Source organism: Haliotis rufescens, unplaced genomic scaffold (assembly GCF_023055435.1).
Source record: "Haliotis rufescens isolate VD_foot unplaced genomic scaffold, xgHalRufe1.0.p SCAF_28, whole genome shotgun sequence".
Lineage (NCBI taxonomy): Eukaryota > Metazoa > Mollusca > Gastropoda > Lepetellida > Haliotidae > Haliotis > Haliotis rufescens.
This window is the reverse complement of record NW_025963979.1, coordinates 4,941,711-4,960,324: the sequence shown is the minus strand read 5'-3', so window position 1 is coordinate 4,960,324 and position 18,614 is coordinate 4,941,711. Positions and strand designations below refer to the sequence as shown.

Genomic DNA, 18,614 nt, shown 5'->3' with positions numbered 1-18,614 from the left:
TCACTGTGAAATAGTCAATCAGTGTGTGTTCATGGCTGTCTGTAATCATCAATCAATAAGCTGCCTGCAATTAAGCCTGTCCCGGCTGTCCGCTGGTACAGTGGTACACATGGTCTGTGTACTTTAACCTGACTCACCTCTGCTCATTAGATACACAAGCTTGACTGTTTATATCCTAACACATAAGATTCCTTCCTAAATTAAGAAATGGTTGTGACATTGCCGTCTACTTACAGAGATAGTATTTGATGGATGTCATTTCATTGATTATATAAGATGGCAAATCAGATTACTGTCTGCATCATAAACGATCATTCAAAAATTGACTTGAATTTTCTTGACATAACACAAAAGCCAGCTAAAACCTTTTAAAGCGCCATATAATTCAAATTCTTAAGTATGACTCAAGTAAACAGTGTGAAAAGCATGATCCACACAAAACCTAGCCTTACCCTAGTCAATAGTCATCATATCAAATGTGATCAACCTTTCAAAAGTCCGATATTACAGCACACAGTGACCAAGCTGACCCAAGCTGTTGATCCATTTTGTTGACCCATCACAGGAGCTTGCTGTAACTGAGGCCCTGACCCATCACAAGAGAGTGCTGTAACTGAGGACGTGACCTTTGACAGGAGCTTGCTGTAACTGAGGCCCTGACCTATGACAGGAGTGTGCTGTAACGGCAGCCCTGACCTATGACAGGAGCATGCTGTAACAGCAGCCCTGACCTATGACAGGAGCATGCTGTAACTGAGGCCCTGACCTATCACAGGAGCTTGCTGTAACTGAGGCCCTGGCCTATGACAGGAGCATGCTGTTACAGCAGCCCTGACCTATGACAGGAATGTGCTGTAACTGCAGTCCTGACCTATGACAGGAGCATGCTGTAACTGAGGCCCTGGCTTATCACAGGAGTGTGCTGTAACTGCACCCTTGGCCTATGACATGAGTGTGCTGTAACTGAGGCCCTGGCCTATCACAGGCATGTGCTGTAACTGAGGCCCTGACCTATCACAGGAGTGTGCTGTAACTGAGGCCCTGGCCTATGACAGGAGCGTGATGTAACTGAGGCCCTGACCTATCACAGGAGCATGTTGTAACTGAGGCCCTGGCCTATCATAGGAGTGTGTTGTAACTGAGGCCCTGGCCTATCATAGGAGTGTGTTGTAACTGAGGCCCTGGCCTATCATAGGAGTGTGTTGTAACTGAGGCCCTGGCCTATCATAGGAGTGTGTTGTAACTGAGGCCCTGACCTATCACAGGAGCATGTTGTAACTGAGGCCCTGGCCTATCACAGGAGTGTGTTGTAACTGCCATACAGGTATCCATCAACAGAACAAGCAAGCTTACCTTACAATGTGCATCTCACATTGCAGCAAAGCAAAGCTCATCAAATTTTTAATATATGGGGAAATTTTATACATGACTTTTATGCAACAGCATAATGCTTTGACATTTTAAAGAGTGCACACAGCTGAGATGTGTCTTAAACTTCTCAAGAATACACTAGGTTTAATCATTTACTGAAGAATCCCACACTGCAATTCTTGTACCAGTACCATATTGTGAGGTTATGTATCCATGCAACATGACATATCTGCATCAGGGACAACTGACATTGTTCCACATACACTAAGTCTGCAGCCTGTTACATGAAAAACAATCATATGCATCAATAATAGATTGTGTCATGACCACAAACGTTTACACAATAAATGTTCTCTGCTTAATTAAACTGATTACAAAGATGCAAATATGATTAAAATCTAGTGTGAATGAAATGTCCCAAAATACCAAGGGTTGGTTGTGTATGCAAAGATGAACTTCCTTAGAAATGACCATTCAGTGACCTGACCTCCATGAAGGTCACTCAAAACCTCATCAGTTCAACTTCCTCAAGGTGGAGCTATACTTGATGTGATATCCCTGAGATGTCCTCACAATGCATGAAAGTGCAACGCAGTTTGTCAAATTCAGACTAAACCATAGGCATCCCTATTGACATAGGGCTCCTGAATATTAGGAAACAAAACTAGTTTTAGTAGAGATATAAAAGAATACTATCTAAAGTAAGTAATCAACTCTACAATATTGTCTAAAAGAACCTAACAGTCCATACTGAGATGTGTTGATCTATATTTCTACTAGCTACCAAAGTTCATGTTTACTTCAGAGTCTTTATAAGTACACCAGTTGCCTTTGGTGGCGTTGCCTGACTAGACCCTGTGGGCGCTGCCCTCTCGCTGCAAGACACAGGGAAAAACATCACCCTACAGTAGCACGGCAGACCATTAATAAGTCAGAAGTCTGGGACCACCTGCTTCTTCCATGAGGAAGTAACAGAGGCCTCTGTGCTGGACAGTTATGCAGTGTGCTATTAAGAAATAAGAAAAGTTTGAATAACTCGCTTGATGTATAGCTGCCAACGGATTCTTCATGAAACAAATGGCTTCTGTGACAGTTTCAGGGAACTTCAATTTATGAGACAAAATAATGTTAACTGGTTAAAGTTTTTATCAACAAGCTTTTCAGTTTCCATGCTCTTTCAAACCACCTGAGTGATAGCCATGTCAAATAATTGCCCTATTCGATTTCATCTTTTGAAAATACAAATGACAGAGAAATCTAGCTAGGCATATCCCATCCATCACTTTCATTGTAATCTCTAGATAAATTAACTTGTCAAAATTTACTTTCTAAACTGCAATGCTGCCTTGTTCTACCATGTCCAATTTGGGATTTACAAAATTTACCTATCATTTATTTGTTTCTCACTGCCTACAATTGATTGAGTGACTGTTAATTGGCTGACTTTGCTAATTGCATAAGAGACATCCTAGGCCATCTTCCAGTAACAAGTCAGAATCTAACAGATCTTGTTATAGCTGACAAGACAGATGGTGGTTATTAACTGTCATACTGAGTAAATCCAAACATACAAGTGTGCATGAAGATCAAGCCATTACATATAAGGTTCTTTGATCAGGAGAGATAAATAATGGGGAGTCTGGTGAAGAGGTAGAACACCTGTCAGGTCCACTGAATCCAGAACCATCTACTAATGTATTTAAGACCTAGGATTACAGGAGGTCAGGTCAATCCACACCACATGCATGTAGAGGGGCCGCCTTGTTGGAGGCAGATCAAGGGCAGCATTAGCCGGGTCTAAGAGTCTTAACCTGCCTGTCACATGCTCACCAGCCGTGAGAGCAGCCTTTGAGGGGAACACTACATGCACAGTTCAATCCCCTTTCATTGTGTCCTACAAAAGGCAGTCTTTTACAAGTAAGCAATAACCACAGGAATTCACAAAATGAAGAGATGACTAATATCGGTAATGTTTGCAGGAACCGTGTAGGTCATGACTACCGGTAGCTCTGTCAGGCAGCATGCGAGAGAGCAGCCCAAGCCACAGGCAGGGCATCCAAGACATTCTACTGATCAAGAATCAAGCTACAGATGTCAAGGAATTACTTTGTGTTAACTTTCTCCATACGAACTACACCTGATCGTTGATGTTCTTTTATTGGCTTGGCGATGCTTGAAATCCTGAGGATCAGGAAAGTATTAGATCAGACTGGGAGTGATCATGAGTGGATGGACACTCACCAATGGTATACGGAATTGGAAATAAGACAAATGTCCTAGACTTGACTGGCATGTGTGTCTGTATCTCCTGATGCTGTGCCAAGACAGGACAGAAGGTGATCAAGGAAGATTGGTGTATTGAGCAGTACGATGGCCATCCCTGGACCTCCTGATAATGTCACAGGGAGACAAGCGGGATTGGAATAATCAAGAATGGATAGACTGTTAGCCAATATTGTCTTCAAACTGAAGGCAATGTTGTGAAATCTGGGCCTTGGAGTTAATTGCAACTTCTTGTATGATTAGGGGAGGAAGGGGTTGGGGTTGGGGTTGGGGTTGGCTGTGGGTGTTATTTGGGGATGGCTTTGGGTTGAGTTGGAGGTTGGAAGGGCTATTTTGATTGGATATGGAAAGAGGTGGGAAGGGTAAACATGGTTCAGTGAGGTGGGAGGGGCTGGTATGTTTGGGTGAGGAAGGAGGAGTGTATGTGGTGGGAGGGGCTCATATGATTGGGTGAGGAAGGAGGAGTGTATGTTGTGGAGGGGCTGGTATGTTGGGTGAGGAAGGAGGCTGTATGTGGTGGGAGAGGCAGGTATGATTGGGTGAGGAAGGAGGGTGTATGCGGTGGAGGGGCTGGTATGATTGGGTGAGGAAGGAGGAGTGTATGTGGTGGGAGGGGCAGGTATGATTGGGTGAGGAAGGAGGGTGTATGCGGTGGAGGGGCTGGTATGATTGGGTGAGGAAGGAGGCGTGTATGTGGTGAGAGGGGCAGGTATGATTGGGTGAGGAAGGAGGAGTGTATGTGGTGGGAGGGGCTCATATGATTGGGTGAGGAAGGAGGAGTGTATGTTGTGGAGGGGCTGGTATGTTGGGTGAGGAAGGAGGCTGTATGTGGTGGGAGAGGCAGGTATGATTGGGTGAGGAAGGAGGGTGTATGCGGTGGAGGGGCTGGTATGATTGGGTGAGGAAGGAGGAGTGTATGTGGTGGGAGGGGCAGGTATGATTGGGTGAGGAAGGAGGGTGTATGCGGTGGAGGGGCTGGTATGATTGGGTGAGGAAGGAGGCGTGTATGTGGTGAGAGGGGCTGGTATGTTTGGGTGAGGAAGGAGGAGTGTATGTGGTGGGAGGGGCTCATATGATTGGGTGAGGAAGGAGGAGTGTATGTGGTGGGAGGGGCTGGTATGTTTGGGTGAGGAAGGAGGAGTGTTTGTTGTGGGAGGGGCTCATATGATTGGGTGAGGAAGGAGGGTGTATGCGGTGGGAGAGGCAGGTATGATTAGGTGAGGAAGGAGGGGTGTATGTGGGGAGGGGCCAGCATGATTGGGTGAGGAAGGAGGGGTGTCAGTGGTGGGAGGGGCTAGAGGGGCTAGTATGATTGGGAAAGGAAGGAGGGGTGTATGTGGAGGAGGGGCCAGTATGATTGGGTGAGGAAGGAGGGGTGTCTGTGATTGGAGGGGCTAGAGGGGTGAGTATGATTGGGAAAGGAAGGAGGGGTGTATGTTGGGGAGGGGCCAGATTCGGTGAGTTTATATTAAGTGTAAACTGTGCAGAAAAGTAGTCATATAACATCAAACACATATATTCAAGTGAAATGCTTGCACACCTTTTAATGACACAACAACACTTGGAGACAAAATGAAAGCATTGTGAAGGGGTGAACATTTAACTGCAAAAGAAAAGTGAAGACAGGAAAGAGTTGAGGGACTCACCTTTGAGCACCGCGGGCTTCATCTCCATAGTCCCGATTCTTCAGTTCATTCACGTCACCTATAAGTTGGGTGAAAGACCTGCAGAACAGGATGAGCACCTTCAAACACAGTCACTTCTACATGGTAAACAAACATGGACGATTTCTATATGTCAACAAACACCAACTTCTATATCATTGTACATTGAGTTGTTGCTTCTTGTCACATACTTATTTGATCAAATCAGTGATGATGATTTTATGCAATATTCCAGCCATGTCATGGTGGGGAACTAGAACGCTCAGATGAACACAGTTGCCAGGTGGGAAATTGAACCTTGGTCCAGAGCATGACAAGAAAATGCTCCTCCACCCACCGGGCTATCTCCTGACCATTTGATAAAGAAACTCCTGTATGAAATTATGTCAAATGTATGCTGATCAAAATGGTCACCATTCAGTGTCCGCTAGATGCATTACATACAACTTTTTTTTGTCTGTTTTGTACAAAATGATGAAAGTATGGATTACTAAAACATAGATATTTGACAAATCATTCAAAATAGAACAATTAATAAAATGATCATTGAGGATAGATCCTATGCATAAAATGATAACGAAGAAATGATAATTAGAATTCTCAATAGAATAAAAACAGTGGGGTCCCCAAGCTTGTTAATTGTTGTTGAAGAGATAACATATCATGAAAATTCTCCAAACGCCACTGTTTTTTCTCAAATTGGACTCTTTTTGCAGTAAACGTCACTTGATTGAAATGTACTTGTCAACACAAAATAAACATATATTTTTACCTCAATAATCTGGAAAATTGCATTCAGTGGTTCATTTCTAAAAGAATAATGAGAATAACTGATGTTCTTGATCAATATGTAAGTGTACTTTTAAATGTTATATATTAAAAAGTATGAAATAAAAATTATATTTTTTGTTTTAACTCCAGACCACAAAACAGTAAGGTATTGGGGTCACAACCCCAAAATATAGACTATACTCATTTGTTAATAGCTTTGTTTCCTTTTGTACAAAGCCTTTTGGCAAAATACATTCAATTTTGTGTCCCACAAACACATTAGTCTGGCTCTTAGAATTTGTTCCAAACTACAAAGATATTGGCCTTATCTGACTGGTGTGAGTGATGCTCTGTATGTCACAAGAGCGACCACAGAGTGGTACAGCAACCTGACCATCACACCTCATCAGAGCCCAGCACACCCTGCACAATCATTTATTTGATTTTGATCATAATGCCAAAATAATAAATACACATTTTCATCTGGTGTAATTCCTGCTAATCATAACTGATCTATCACAGGAAACATTTGTCTGCCACTATGGCCATGTATTGACTGAACACTGGGTATTGATCAGGATCTGAGCATATTGAGGCAGTGGCCTTGTCTCTGTGATCAATTGTCCATTATGCAGTGTTATCGAATGATCAATTTGAGTAACAACACGTAGAATCAGTGTTGTCATAATCCTCCACCGAGACAGGATCGGATAATTAGTCATTGTGCAAGAACGTTACCATCAGACATATTGATGTGCACTGCTTTAGACCCGCAGGGTAGATGTGTGCATGTCGAATGTAGTAAGGTTTCCCAAATCAGACAGAAGATAATTTTATGTTTTGATTCCACGCTGACTGTAATAACCATCTCTGCTGGATGACTGCATGGAGATGATTGCATCTCTGCCCCACTGGTTGCTGTGATTACAGGCTGCATTCACATGGGCATACACAGCAGTGGCCGGCACAAGCCATGCTAATTCAATGTCAGCAGGTGTCTGATGACAGAGGACAGGTTCAGTCTCAGAATAGGAATCCTCACATGATGTCTTACAATATACAGTAATATCTGCCTGCTTGTATTCCCTGGCTAGTAATATCATTCTTGATGCCAATTTAACCAGGACACTTCTTCAAATTACTAACAAGGGAAATCTGACAAGCTTGATCAGACTTCACCATGCTTGTTGCCAGTGATTGTTGGATAATGTTACTGTACTAACTGTAAAATGAAATATTTCAGCAACCCTAGTATCAAAAAATGAGTAGTCAGATTTTCAAAAGTGGAAACTGGAAAAGCCCCCAAAAATAGTGCCATGGCACTGTAGCTCACCTGAATATGTAGTCAACAGGTTAAAATGTCAACAAAGAGAGATACTTACAAAACAGTGTTGTCAACATTGATATTTAATGTCAGAATTATATATTTTCGAAACAATTACTGAAGAATAAAAATAACACAAAGTTTAGATACCTCAGTCTATCAATTTCAGAGGAGAAGTTTACAGAGCAAATATGCCATTTAGAGAATTTAATGTGGTACTTTGTGGTGTAGGCTTTTTTCTGTTTCTAAATTGTACTGCATTGACCATGTATGAGGTCACTGTCATCTCCTGTGGCAAGTGAAAATAGTTTATGATACATCTTTCTGATTGGATAGTTATACACTAGCTGTCACTAAACCAGCATGCTTTAATTGCATGCAGCCTACCCAAGCGTCACCCATGTGTAGCAGGGTGCGGAGTCATCCCTCAGATGACATCCTTACCTGGGTTCCAGACATTTCATGGCCCAACGTAGGGCTGAGCATGTTCAAATTAAGTTTGAGCAAAATAAGTCTCAGTACCCTACTATGCGGCCTTGGACATGCCTTTTGTTGACGTGGGAGTATGTAGCAGGGCGTGGAGTCATCCCATAGATGACATCCTCACTTTGTCAGCTTGCTGACGTGGATAACCCTTTGGTCATGTGGACGTCGGATCAGAAAGTACATGGTCAAATCTCATCATTTGACTTGGAAATGTTATGGCTGCTATATAAACATGCATATTAAATACTGCTCATGTTAGCCATGAAATTGGGATTGTATTATATAGATTTGCACTTGTTCATCAGCAGGCCACATAGCATCTCAATGACACCCTTTTAGCGGCCATGTTTATAAAGGCTAACTGCATTACGTTTTACAGAGTGTATATCTGAATATGAGTGAATGTTTTGAAGCCTTCTTTCATGTCCTGATCCATGAATGCCATTTATGGCCCAATTGGAGATGAAATTTATATTGATTTCCTTTGGGAGAAAAAGTTGCAGTGCCAACATGGAATTAGACTTTGATAAACCATTTCCTGCTATGAGCTGTGAGTTCCAGAATCTTCAGGTTGGAAACACCCATTTCAATAAGAGTTAAAAGCTTGAATGAAATTTGGTTTCCGTAGGAAGGGCTTGATTATGTTATTGTGATGTTGGTTTACTCAGTGCATGCATTGTTGTGATTACGCCAACAATGCACACAGCTCCCACCATTAGGGAGCAGTCTCACATTCACATCTATAACAGATCTGGGAGAACGTCTCCTAGGCATGCAATAAAACCAATTTCTCCTGCACTTGATTAATGTGATACTTGTTGGGAGGAAGGGATGCTTCCCTTTCAAGAGCAATGACAGACCAATCACAGATGAAGAATGGCTTCAAAACAGACTGGCAGTTGGGAGGATTCTGTACAATACAGGACAAGAATAATGTCATGGAATTTCAGAACTGAAGACCACTAGGTGTCCATTTCAGTAGCTTCCAGCTCAGAATAATGAGCAGTATTGAACATATTTATCCATATTGAGGTGTGAATATGTCTTTGTCCAAGGTTTTCATATTCTTTATGTCAGTACGTCATCTTCTAAGGGATCATAAAAATATTCTCTATGTCATGGTGATTCAGATCTGATTTTCAATATGGCTACCGTGGCAGGAATATGGAAAATCCCATTTAGAGCCATTACTCAGCCATTTTCAAGATGGTATGAAATTTGGCATATGTGTTGTTACTAATGGGGCTCAACATATAGGTTCTGGGTTTTTCCCCCCGCGATATTTTGAATTTTAGCCTTAATTTGACCATTGTACTTTGAACCGCACTGAAAGCTGAAACATCTTATGGTCATTACTAGGCCATTTCCATTCAAAATGGAATTAATTTGGTATATGTTACTGATTCTCATATGTCAAAGCAAAAGTGAATGGCTGTTTTTAATCTGGAAGGGTGGGGTTGACATGAAAAAACATGTTTTGAATACCAAACAGGACAAAAAATGAATTTATTTAGAAAAACCCAGTACTACTGTAAAAAAACAAAAACATTGACTTTGAATGGGCAGAGATGAATGGAGTTAACAGTGACAGTGTACAACTGTCTCTCATACATACCTTCAACTCAAAAGACAAGGTTGGGTTTAAGAAATCTTTCTGCAGAAAAACTTTGAAAACTTTGAAGCAGAAAAGCTTATGCCTCAAACTACCTAATTACAAAGGTATATGCACTTACAGTTTAATAACATCACTTCAAACTTCAGAAAACACATTTCCAATGAACTTTGAAACAGAGAATTCTCAGTTAAAAGTTCTCATGCCTCCATCTATGTTATGCTATGATATGAGCACTTTCACTTCAGTAACTCTACCCTTTTGTGAAAACATATGGCCAATGCAGTACATCTCTGAAACAGTAAACCCTATGCCTCCAGCTACCATAATCACCAAGTCATAAGCACTTCTGGTTCAACAACATCACTTCCTCTTTAATGACATTGACCTTCAATCTCAGTAATGAACCACTTGGAGATCATGTATACAAGATTTCTGAAATTTTAATCATAAATGCTCACTATATTGTGTATACACAAGCTTTTCGAGACGTCTACTGCTCACTGACTGACCTTGACCTTCAACATCTACAATCACATGTGAGACCATCACTTGTTGAAAACCGGCCATATTACACATAAACAGTCTTCAAACCTTACAAAAAAACACTTTCCAAATGAAACTGCTTACCAGTCATTTCATGAGTGAATGACCCTCCAAGCAAACTTGACATCTGACACAAATACATGACAGGTGGTGAGTCAGATACTTTGAGTTCATTTTTAACTGACTGAAAAATATTTTGATTTTTCATGAATTAAATTGAATTTTCATGCACCATGATAGTTTGACCTTTAGTGACCTTACATGGAGATCACCCAAAATTTGATATTATCAAGAACCCACCTTAGAGTTTGTGTATATTAAGTTTCATCAAATTCCAATCATTAATTCTCCAGATATCTTGTAAACAAGCTGGCTTCAAACCCAGCTGACAGTGAGTGACATTGGTCCAACCTTCATGGTCATCCAATCACATATGTTTTGTGAACTTAGGTGGGGTACCCAAAATGAAGTCTCCATGTGAAACTGCCAATACTTTTTGAAAGAAACTAGTTCATGAGTGAAAGCCTTCCCAAATGACCTTCACATTTGACACAGCCATGACACATGCCTAGTATTGAGTTAATCAATGAGAGTTAATCACATATCAATAGAAAATGCTTAGATTTCTCATGGATTAATCTGAAATATTGTGAAATTTGAACCATTTGAGTTGTTAACCTTTAGCCTGCTGAATTGTTTTTAAGCTGCTTAGCTCTGTCTGCTGGATTAATTTTAGCACAAGGCACTGTGAAGAGGGTGGGTGATTTCAAACAGTCGGTGCTTCATTAAACAAGGGCCATTTGAACCAATATTTTTCACATTATTACCCGATAAAAAAATACACATTGTCATTTAAAAGTATCCTGCTATTTTCAAACATACAGAGGTGACACACTCTGTTGGATGGGTTTGACAGTAGCATTGAGCTTTTACATGTTCATTCTTCACAACAATAAAACCGGTTTGATTCCCCACACAGGACACACTAGGTTGAGTCAATTCTTGGTGTCTTGTCCATGACATGACTGGCGTGTTGCTGTAAGTATTGTACAACCCAGCTCACTTTCTCATGAAGATGACTACTTCTTGTACGCGGTGTATAATGACCATGACTTACTCTCGATCTACTATAAGACAGGACGGTGTATACTTACTCTCGATCTACTATAAGACAGGACGGTGTATACTTACTCTCGATCTACTATAAGACAGGACGGTGTATAATTACTCTCGATCTACTATAAGACAGGACGGTGTATACTTACTCACAATCTACTATAAGACAGGACGGTGTATACTTACTCACAATCTACTATAAGACAGGACGGTGTATACTTACTCTCGATCTACTATAAGACAGGACGGTGTATACTTACTCTCGATCTACAGTAAGACAGGACGGTGTATACTTACTCTCGATCTACTATAAGACAGGACGGTGTATACTTACTCTCGATCTACTATAAGACAGGACGGTGTATACTTACTCTCGATCTACTATAAGACAGGACGGTGTATACTTACTCTCGATCTACTATAAGACAGGACGGTGTATACTTACTCTCGATCTACTATAAGACAGGACGGTGTATACTTACTCACAATCTACTATAAGACAGGACGGTGTATACTTACTCTCGATCTACTATAAGACAGGACGGTGTATACTTACTCTCGATCTACAGTAAGACAGGACGGTGTATACTTACTCTCGATCTACTATAAGACAGGACGGTGTATACTTACTCTCGATCTACTATAAGACAGGACGGTGTATACTTACTCACAATCTACTATAAGACAGGACGGTGTATACTTACTCTCGATCTACTATAAGACAGGACGGTGTATACTTACTCACAATCTACTATAAGACAGGACGGTGTATACTTACTCTCGATCTACTATAAGACAGGACGGTGTATACTTACTCTCGATCTACAGTAAGACAGGACGGTGTATACTTACTCTTGATCTACTATAAGACAGGACAGTGTATACTTACTCTCGATCAACTATAAGACAGGACGGTGTATACTTACTCTCGATCTACTATAAGACAGGACGGTGTATACTTACTCTTGATCTACTATAAGACAGGACGGTGTATACTTACTCACAATCTACTATAAGACAGGACAGTGTATACTTACTCACAATCTACTATAAGACAGGACAGTGTATACTTACTCACAATCTACTATAAGACAGGACATTGTATACTTACTCACAATCTACTATAAGACAGGACGGTGTATACTTACTCACAATCTACTATAAGACAGGACAGTGTATACTTACTCTCGATCTACTATAAGACAGGACGGTGTATACTTACTCACAATCTACTATAAGACAGGACGGTGTATACTTACTCTCGATCTACTATAAGACAGGACGGTGTATACTTACTCACAATCTACTATAAGACAGGACGGTGTATACTTACTCTCGATCTACTATAAGACAGGACGGTGTATACTTACTCTCGATCTACAGTAAGACAGGACGGTGTATACTTACTCTTGATCTACTATAAGACAGGACAGTGTATACTTACTCTCGATCTACTATAAGACAGGACGGTGTATACTTACTCTCGATCTACTATAAGACAGGACGGTGTATACTTACTCTTGATCTACTATAAGACAGGACGGTGTATACTTACTCACAATCTACTATAAGACAGGACGGTGTATACTTACTCACAATCTACTATAAGACAGGACAGTGTATACTTACTCACAATCTACTATAAGACAGGACATTGTATACTTACTCACAATCTACTATAAGACAGGACGGTGTATACTTACTCACAATCTACTATAAGACAGGACGGTGTATACTTACTCTCGATCTACTATAAGACAGGACGGTGTATACTTACTCTCGATCTACAGTAAGACAGGACGGTGTATACTTACTCTTGATCTACTATAAGACAGGACAGTGTATACTTACTCTCGATCTACTATAAGACAGGACGGTGTATACTTACTCTCGATCTACTATAAGACAGGACAGTGTATACTTACTCTCGATCTACAGTAAGACACTCGACTCCAGGGGCCTGGGCTATCACACTAGCTGTCCGGCAGTCCTCGCTACAATGAATATAATGAATCATTTACAGCTCATGTTTACAGGGAATACTCAAATATACACATGAGCGATAATTACGCACCTGACACTTTTTCAGATATGTGGAACATCAAAAAATGACATGCTGGACTTAGATTTATGGCTGCTCCAATCTCTGCTTACTGGCTCTAGCAAAATGACTCTTCAAGAGTTTACAGGACGATAACAAAGATACGATCATTATACATATTGTATAGAGCAGCATGATTTGAAGAATATATCATATGACAATAATTGGATAATATTGAGTGCTGCTTATGGAAGCCTGTGAGGCGGCAAGATGAACTTGCATTATATACTGGTATGTTATACCTCTTTACCTTAATAATGCTTTTTCACCAAAGTAGTCACCACGTTTCAAACGACGGATTTCTCGAGGGTCATTATAACCTTGTATTTTCTGCGTGACCTTCACCTGCAAGTGACATTTGGTTTTGAGTTGAAGCCTGGCTACATTTAATCTGTAAATTCAAAACTACATGGTAAGAAACAAAATCAGGGTTGTTAATGAAAATCCACCATGTTAACAGTGTCCCATAGATATATAATTAATGATATTTAACTTTTCAATATTTGAACCGACCTGTGAAGATCCAGGTTAGAATTGGTCTTCAGCAACCCATACTTGTCACAAGAGGCGACTAATGGTACCGGATGGTCAGGCTTGCTGACTTTGTTGATGCATGTCATCATATCCCAAATGCATGGATCAATGCTCATGATATCAATCGCTGGATTTTCTAGTCCAGACTAGAATTTTATATATAACATCATATCTTTGATTTACCTTGGACTGATCTCGGCTTTACTGTTTCATACTGATGCTTACAACACCAGCAGATATCTTGAAAGTGTTGGCACGTCATGCCGAAACCTGGCTTTGCTAACTGATATGATTACCATGTATGAAACCCATTTCTGCTGTCCCTGCACCCTGTGATATGGCTGGAATAGGGCTTAAAGCTGTGTAAAACCCTATTCACTCACTCAATCATGGCTTGTGATGTGTAGGTGGCTTTCTAAACTAGCCACCATACTCCATTGGTAGAAACTCTGGACTTGCAAACTTACCTCCCCCTTGTTGATGATGAAGAATGTGTCCCCGTTGGCCCCCTCCCGGATGATGTACTCTCCCTCGTGGAAGAAGTCCTGGACACACAACAGACACATCACACTGAGTAGGTGGCCAAGTGCACACATGTATTGGCAATAGGAACACAACAGACACATCACACTGGGTAGGTGGCCAAGTGCACACATGTATTGGCAATAGGAACACAACAGACACATCACACTGAGTAGGTGGCCAAGTGCACACATGTATTGGCAATAGGAACACAACAGACACATCACACTGAGTAGGTGGCCAAGTGCACACATGTATTGGCAATAGGAACACAACAGACACATCACACTGGGTAGGTGGCCAAGTGCACACATGTATTGGCAATAGGAACACAACAGACACATCACACTGAGTAGGTGGCCAAGTGCACACATGTATTGGCAATAGGAACACAACAGACACATCACACTGGGTAGGTGGCCAAGTGCACACATGTATTGGCAATAGGAACACAACAGACACATCACACTGGGTAGGTGGCCAAGTGCACACATGTATTGGCAATAGACACACAACAGACACATCACACTGGGTAGGTGGCCAAGTGCACACATGTATTGGCAATAGACACACAACAGACACATCACACTGGGTAGGTGGCCAAGTGCACACATGTATTGGCAATAGGAACACAACAGACACATCACACTGGGTAGGTGGCCAAGTGCACACATGTATTGGCAATAGGAACACAACAGACACATCACACTGGGTAGGTGGCCAAGTGCACACATGTATTGGCAATAGGAACATAACAGACACAACACACTGGGTAGGTGGCCAAATGCACACATGTATTGGCAATAGGAACATAACAGACACATCACACTGAGTAGGTGGCCAAGTGCACACATGTATTGGCAATAGACACACAACAGACACATCACACTGGGTAGGTGGCCAAGTGCACACATGTATTGGCAATAGGAACACAACAGACACATCACACTGAGTAGGTGGCCAAGTGCACACATGTATTGGCAATAGACACACAACAGACACATCACACTGGGTAGGTGGCCAAGTGCACCCATGTATTGGCAATAGGAACACAATAGACACATCACACTGGGTAGGTGGCCAATTGCACACATGTATTGGCAATAGGAACACAACAGACACATCACACTGAGTAGGTGGCAAAGTGCACACATGTATTGGCAATAGACACACAACAGACACAACACACTGGGTAGGTGGCCAAATGCACACATGTATTGGCAATAGGAACATAACGGACACATCACACTGAGTAGGTGGCCAAGTGCACACATGTATTGGCAATAGGAACATAACAGATGATTAGGTCAACTTTTCGGTGTCAGTTCCAAATCGACTTGGAATAAACATATATACCACTGTCCAGTCGATTATTTACTGCCAATAAGAATTGTAGATGCATCTGGTTTCTTCTAGTTCCTAATTTTACCCTAAATAAAATGGATGTCTTCCAGAGTCTGTGTCAGCTGTTATGACAATAAACATCTGCCATTATTACACCCAAAAGGCAAAAGCAATTTTACTGCATCAAATATTATGTCTTTTGTGCATCCTTAAACTGTTATCTGAGCTATATTAGTCAAGACAAACTTAATTACTTGTGTTCCACATTTCATACAGCAAAAACACCTAAAGGCGGGAGGGAAAATATGTTGTAGCTCACCTGGATATATAGTCAACAAATTTAAAGCTCAACAGAGATGTTCGCTTAAAGAAAGTTGATATCAACATTGCTACTGAAATATTTTCTGCATCAATATTGAGGACTAAACTCTTAAATCCAAAATCTAATGGTTTGAACAATCTAGGATGTTAGTAGAAAGAAACTGTTAAATGCCAAAGTTCAGCTCCTCGGTTTACAGAGCCAAATATGGATTTGGGGCACATGGGGCAGAGTGGGTAAGTGGTCAAAAGTCAGGCTAGCAAGCGCCAGGTGCTGAGATCGTATCCCGCTAGTGACCAGGTTGTTATTCAGCCTTGGGACCAACAATGTTTGCAGGTGTTTTCAGTGTTGTCACTACCCCTAGTGTACAGTACATACACCCTGTGCACTCAAAGGAACCCACTCGTCCGATTGTAGAGGACCAGATGGTGGAAACACAAAAACGTACATACACCCGAAACACAAGTGTCAAAACGTGTGATATCACCCTGCACAAGTGACTTAGTTCAAATGTGCCTCTGTTCACCTAGCAGGTAATGGGTACCCGCTATAGGCAGGTTGTATACACCCCAGGGAGTTGAGAATGATAACTGGAATGCAAACGCATCCACTGGTCGGGGAACAAATAAAACCGCAATTGAGCAGATACTAGTACCTGGATACGTGTGTCATATGATTATATAATATCATAATAATAATAATTTAAAAAATTATTTGAGAGAATACAAGGGTCACAACAAAGAGAAATTGTAAACATTATGAAAAATGGAATATATGAGTTGAGTACCACAATAAAAATAACAAATACCAAATTTACATTTTGTTCCAAAAAGGGGCCTTATACAATATTTTCTTCTGTGTAATACACACCAATCTTTCTTGTGTTTATAGTTTGTTCAATATTTGAGTAAAGAGGGAGGGGTGGGAATGGCTAAAATGTGCCAGACAGATCTGTAAAACATGAAATAACATTGCTTTTGCCTTATGTATTGATGTAAGGCTGATATTGACCCAGATTGACTGGAACTACTCACAATCTCCAAGACATCAGCAATTTTGGCAAGCTTGTCGACCTGCAGATTCTTCAGTAAAGGCACACTAGAAACAATCAAAAACATTAACATAGTATCTCACCATATCAATTGTCACTGTACATAGATCATGATCAGATAAGCTCTACTTTACATCATGCTTTCAACAATTGAGATAAACATGTTTCCGGAAATACAACATTTAAGATGGGATAATTCTTTATGTCACACATTCTATCTTTCTTTATTAAATTGTTTTACTTTATTATTTTTTTCTAACTCTGCATTTCTATATATTACCATATGCTCCATCTTTCTTTATTTGGGCTGCCCAAGTAACATACCCTCTGTGGCACAAAATGAGCTATAATGGGTCCACGACAGTGGAGGAAAATAACACATGAAATTGCTATGGAGAAAAGCTCCGTATTGATTCTCGAGACCTGCAGGCCAAGGGAGCTGTCCCTCAAAATTGTTGCAGTTTTTTCTAACAGCTCAAGAGTACTGCGATGAGCAATTGAGAGGATAGCTGAAAAAAACTATAGAGCAGACAAAGAACTGTTGAGTGTGGAACTAACACATGCTGACATGTCCACCCTTGAGGGCAAAAAGTAACTTTTAAAGGCCATCATATCATCCTAACCAGAAAATATGTCTTTTTCATTGGGCAATGGAATGACAATTGGCAACAAAAAAGCATCAGCTAGATGAACGGTCAGTTCCTTAAGGACTACAGGAACACTTTGTCACTGAATGTTTGTAGTGAACAGTGTGATCACTTGTGCTACATATTGTCACCAACGGTTATATTCTCAATGTCCCAAAGGGAGAGCCACTGTCTCCCAAAAAGAATGCCACACTGTCTCCCAAGGGAGAGCCACAATGTCCCATAGGGAGAGCCACAGTGTCCCAAAGGGAGAGCCACAATGTCCCAAAGGGAGTGCCACAATGTCAACAAGGGAGAGCCACAATGTGATCAAGGGACAGCCACAATGTCAACAAGGGAGAGCCACACTGTCAACAAGGGAGAGCCACAATGTCAACAAGGGAGAGCCACAATGTCAACAAAGGAGAGTAAAAATGTCAACAAGGGAGAGCCACAATGTGATCAAGGGACAGCCACAATGTCACCAAGGGAGAGCCACAATGTCAACAAGGGAGAGCCACAATGTCAACAAGGTAGAGCCACAATGTGATCAAGGGAGAGCCACAATGTTATCAAGGGACAGCCACAATGTGATCAAGGGACAGCCACAATGTCAACAAGGGAGAGCCACAATGTGATCAAGGGACAGCCACAATGTCAACAAGGGACAGCCACAATGTCAACAAGGGACAGCCACAATGTCAACAAGGTAGAGCCACAATGTGATCAAGGGACAGCCACAATGTCAACAAGGGACAGCCACAATGTTATCAAGGGACAGCCACAATGTGATCAAGGGACAGCCACAATGTCAACAAGGGAGAGCCACAATGTGATCAAGGGACAGCTACAATGTCAACAAGGGACAGCCACAATGTCAACAAGGCAGAGCCACAATGTCAACAAGGTAGAGCCACAATGTGATCAAGAGACAGCCACAATGT

At 41.3% G+C, this 18,614-nt stretch overlaps 1 protein-coding gene across 2 annotated transcripts in view; it reads right to left on the bottom strand.

Annotated features, from left to right (window-relative positions):
* LOC124139612 (cGMP-dependent protein kinase 1-like) overlaps positions 1–18,614 on the bottom strand; it is a 143,411-nt gene that overhangs the window by 39,376 nt on the left and 85,421 nt on the right. The window contains exons 6-11 of one of the 2 annotated variants that reach the window (XM_046506830.2): positions 17,028–17,091; positions 14,276–14,353; positions 13,525–13,619; positions 13,099–13,167; positions 5,301–5,378; positions 3,478–3,552 (exon numbers count right to left, since the gene is read on the bottom strand). In XM_046506830.2, coding sequence (XP_046362786.1) covers positions 3,478–3,552; positions 5,301–5,378; positions 13,099–13,167; positions 13,525–13,619; positions 14,276–14,353; positions 17,028–17,091 — 459 coding nt within the window. The remainder of the gene's footprint in view (positions 1–3,477; positions 3,553–5,300; positions 5,379–13,098; positions 13,168–13,524; positions 13,620–14,275; positions 14,354–17,027; positions 17,092–18,614) is intronic. The other variant, XM_046506839.2, reaches the window with a different exon arrangement.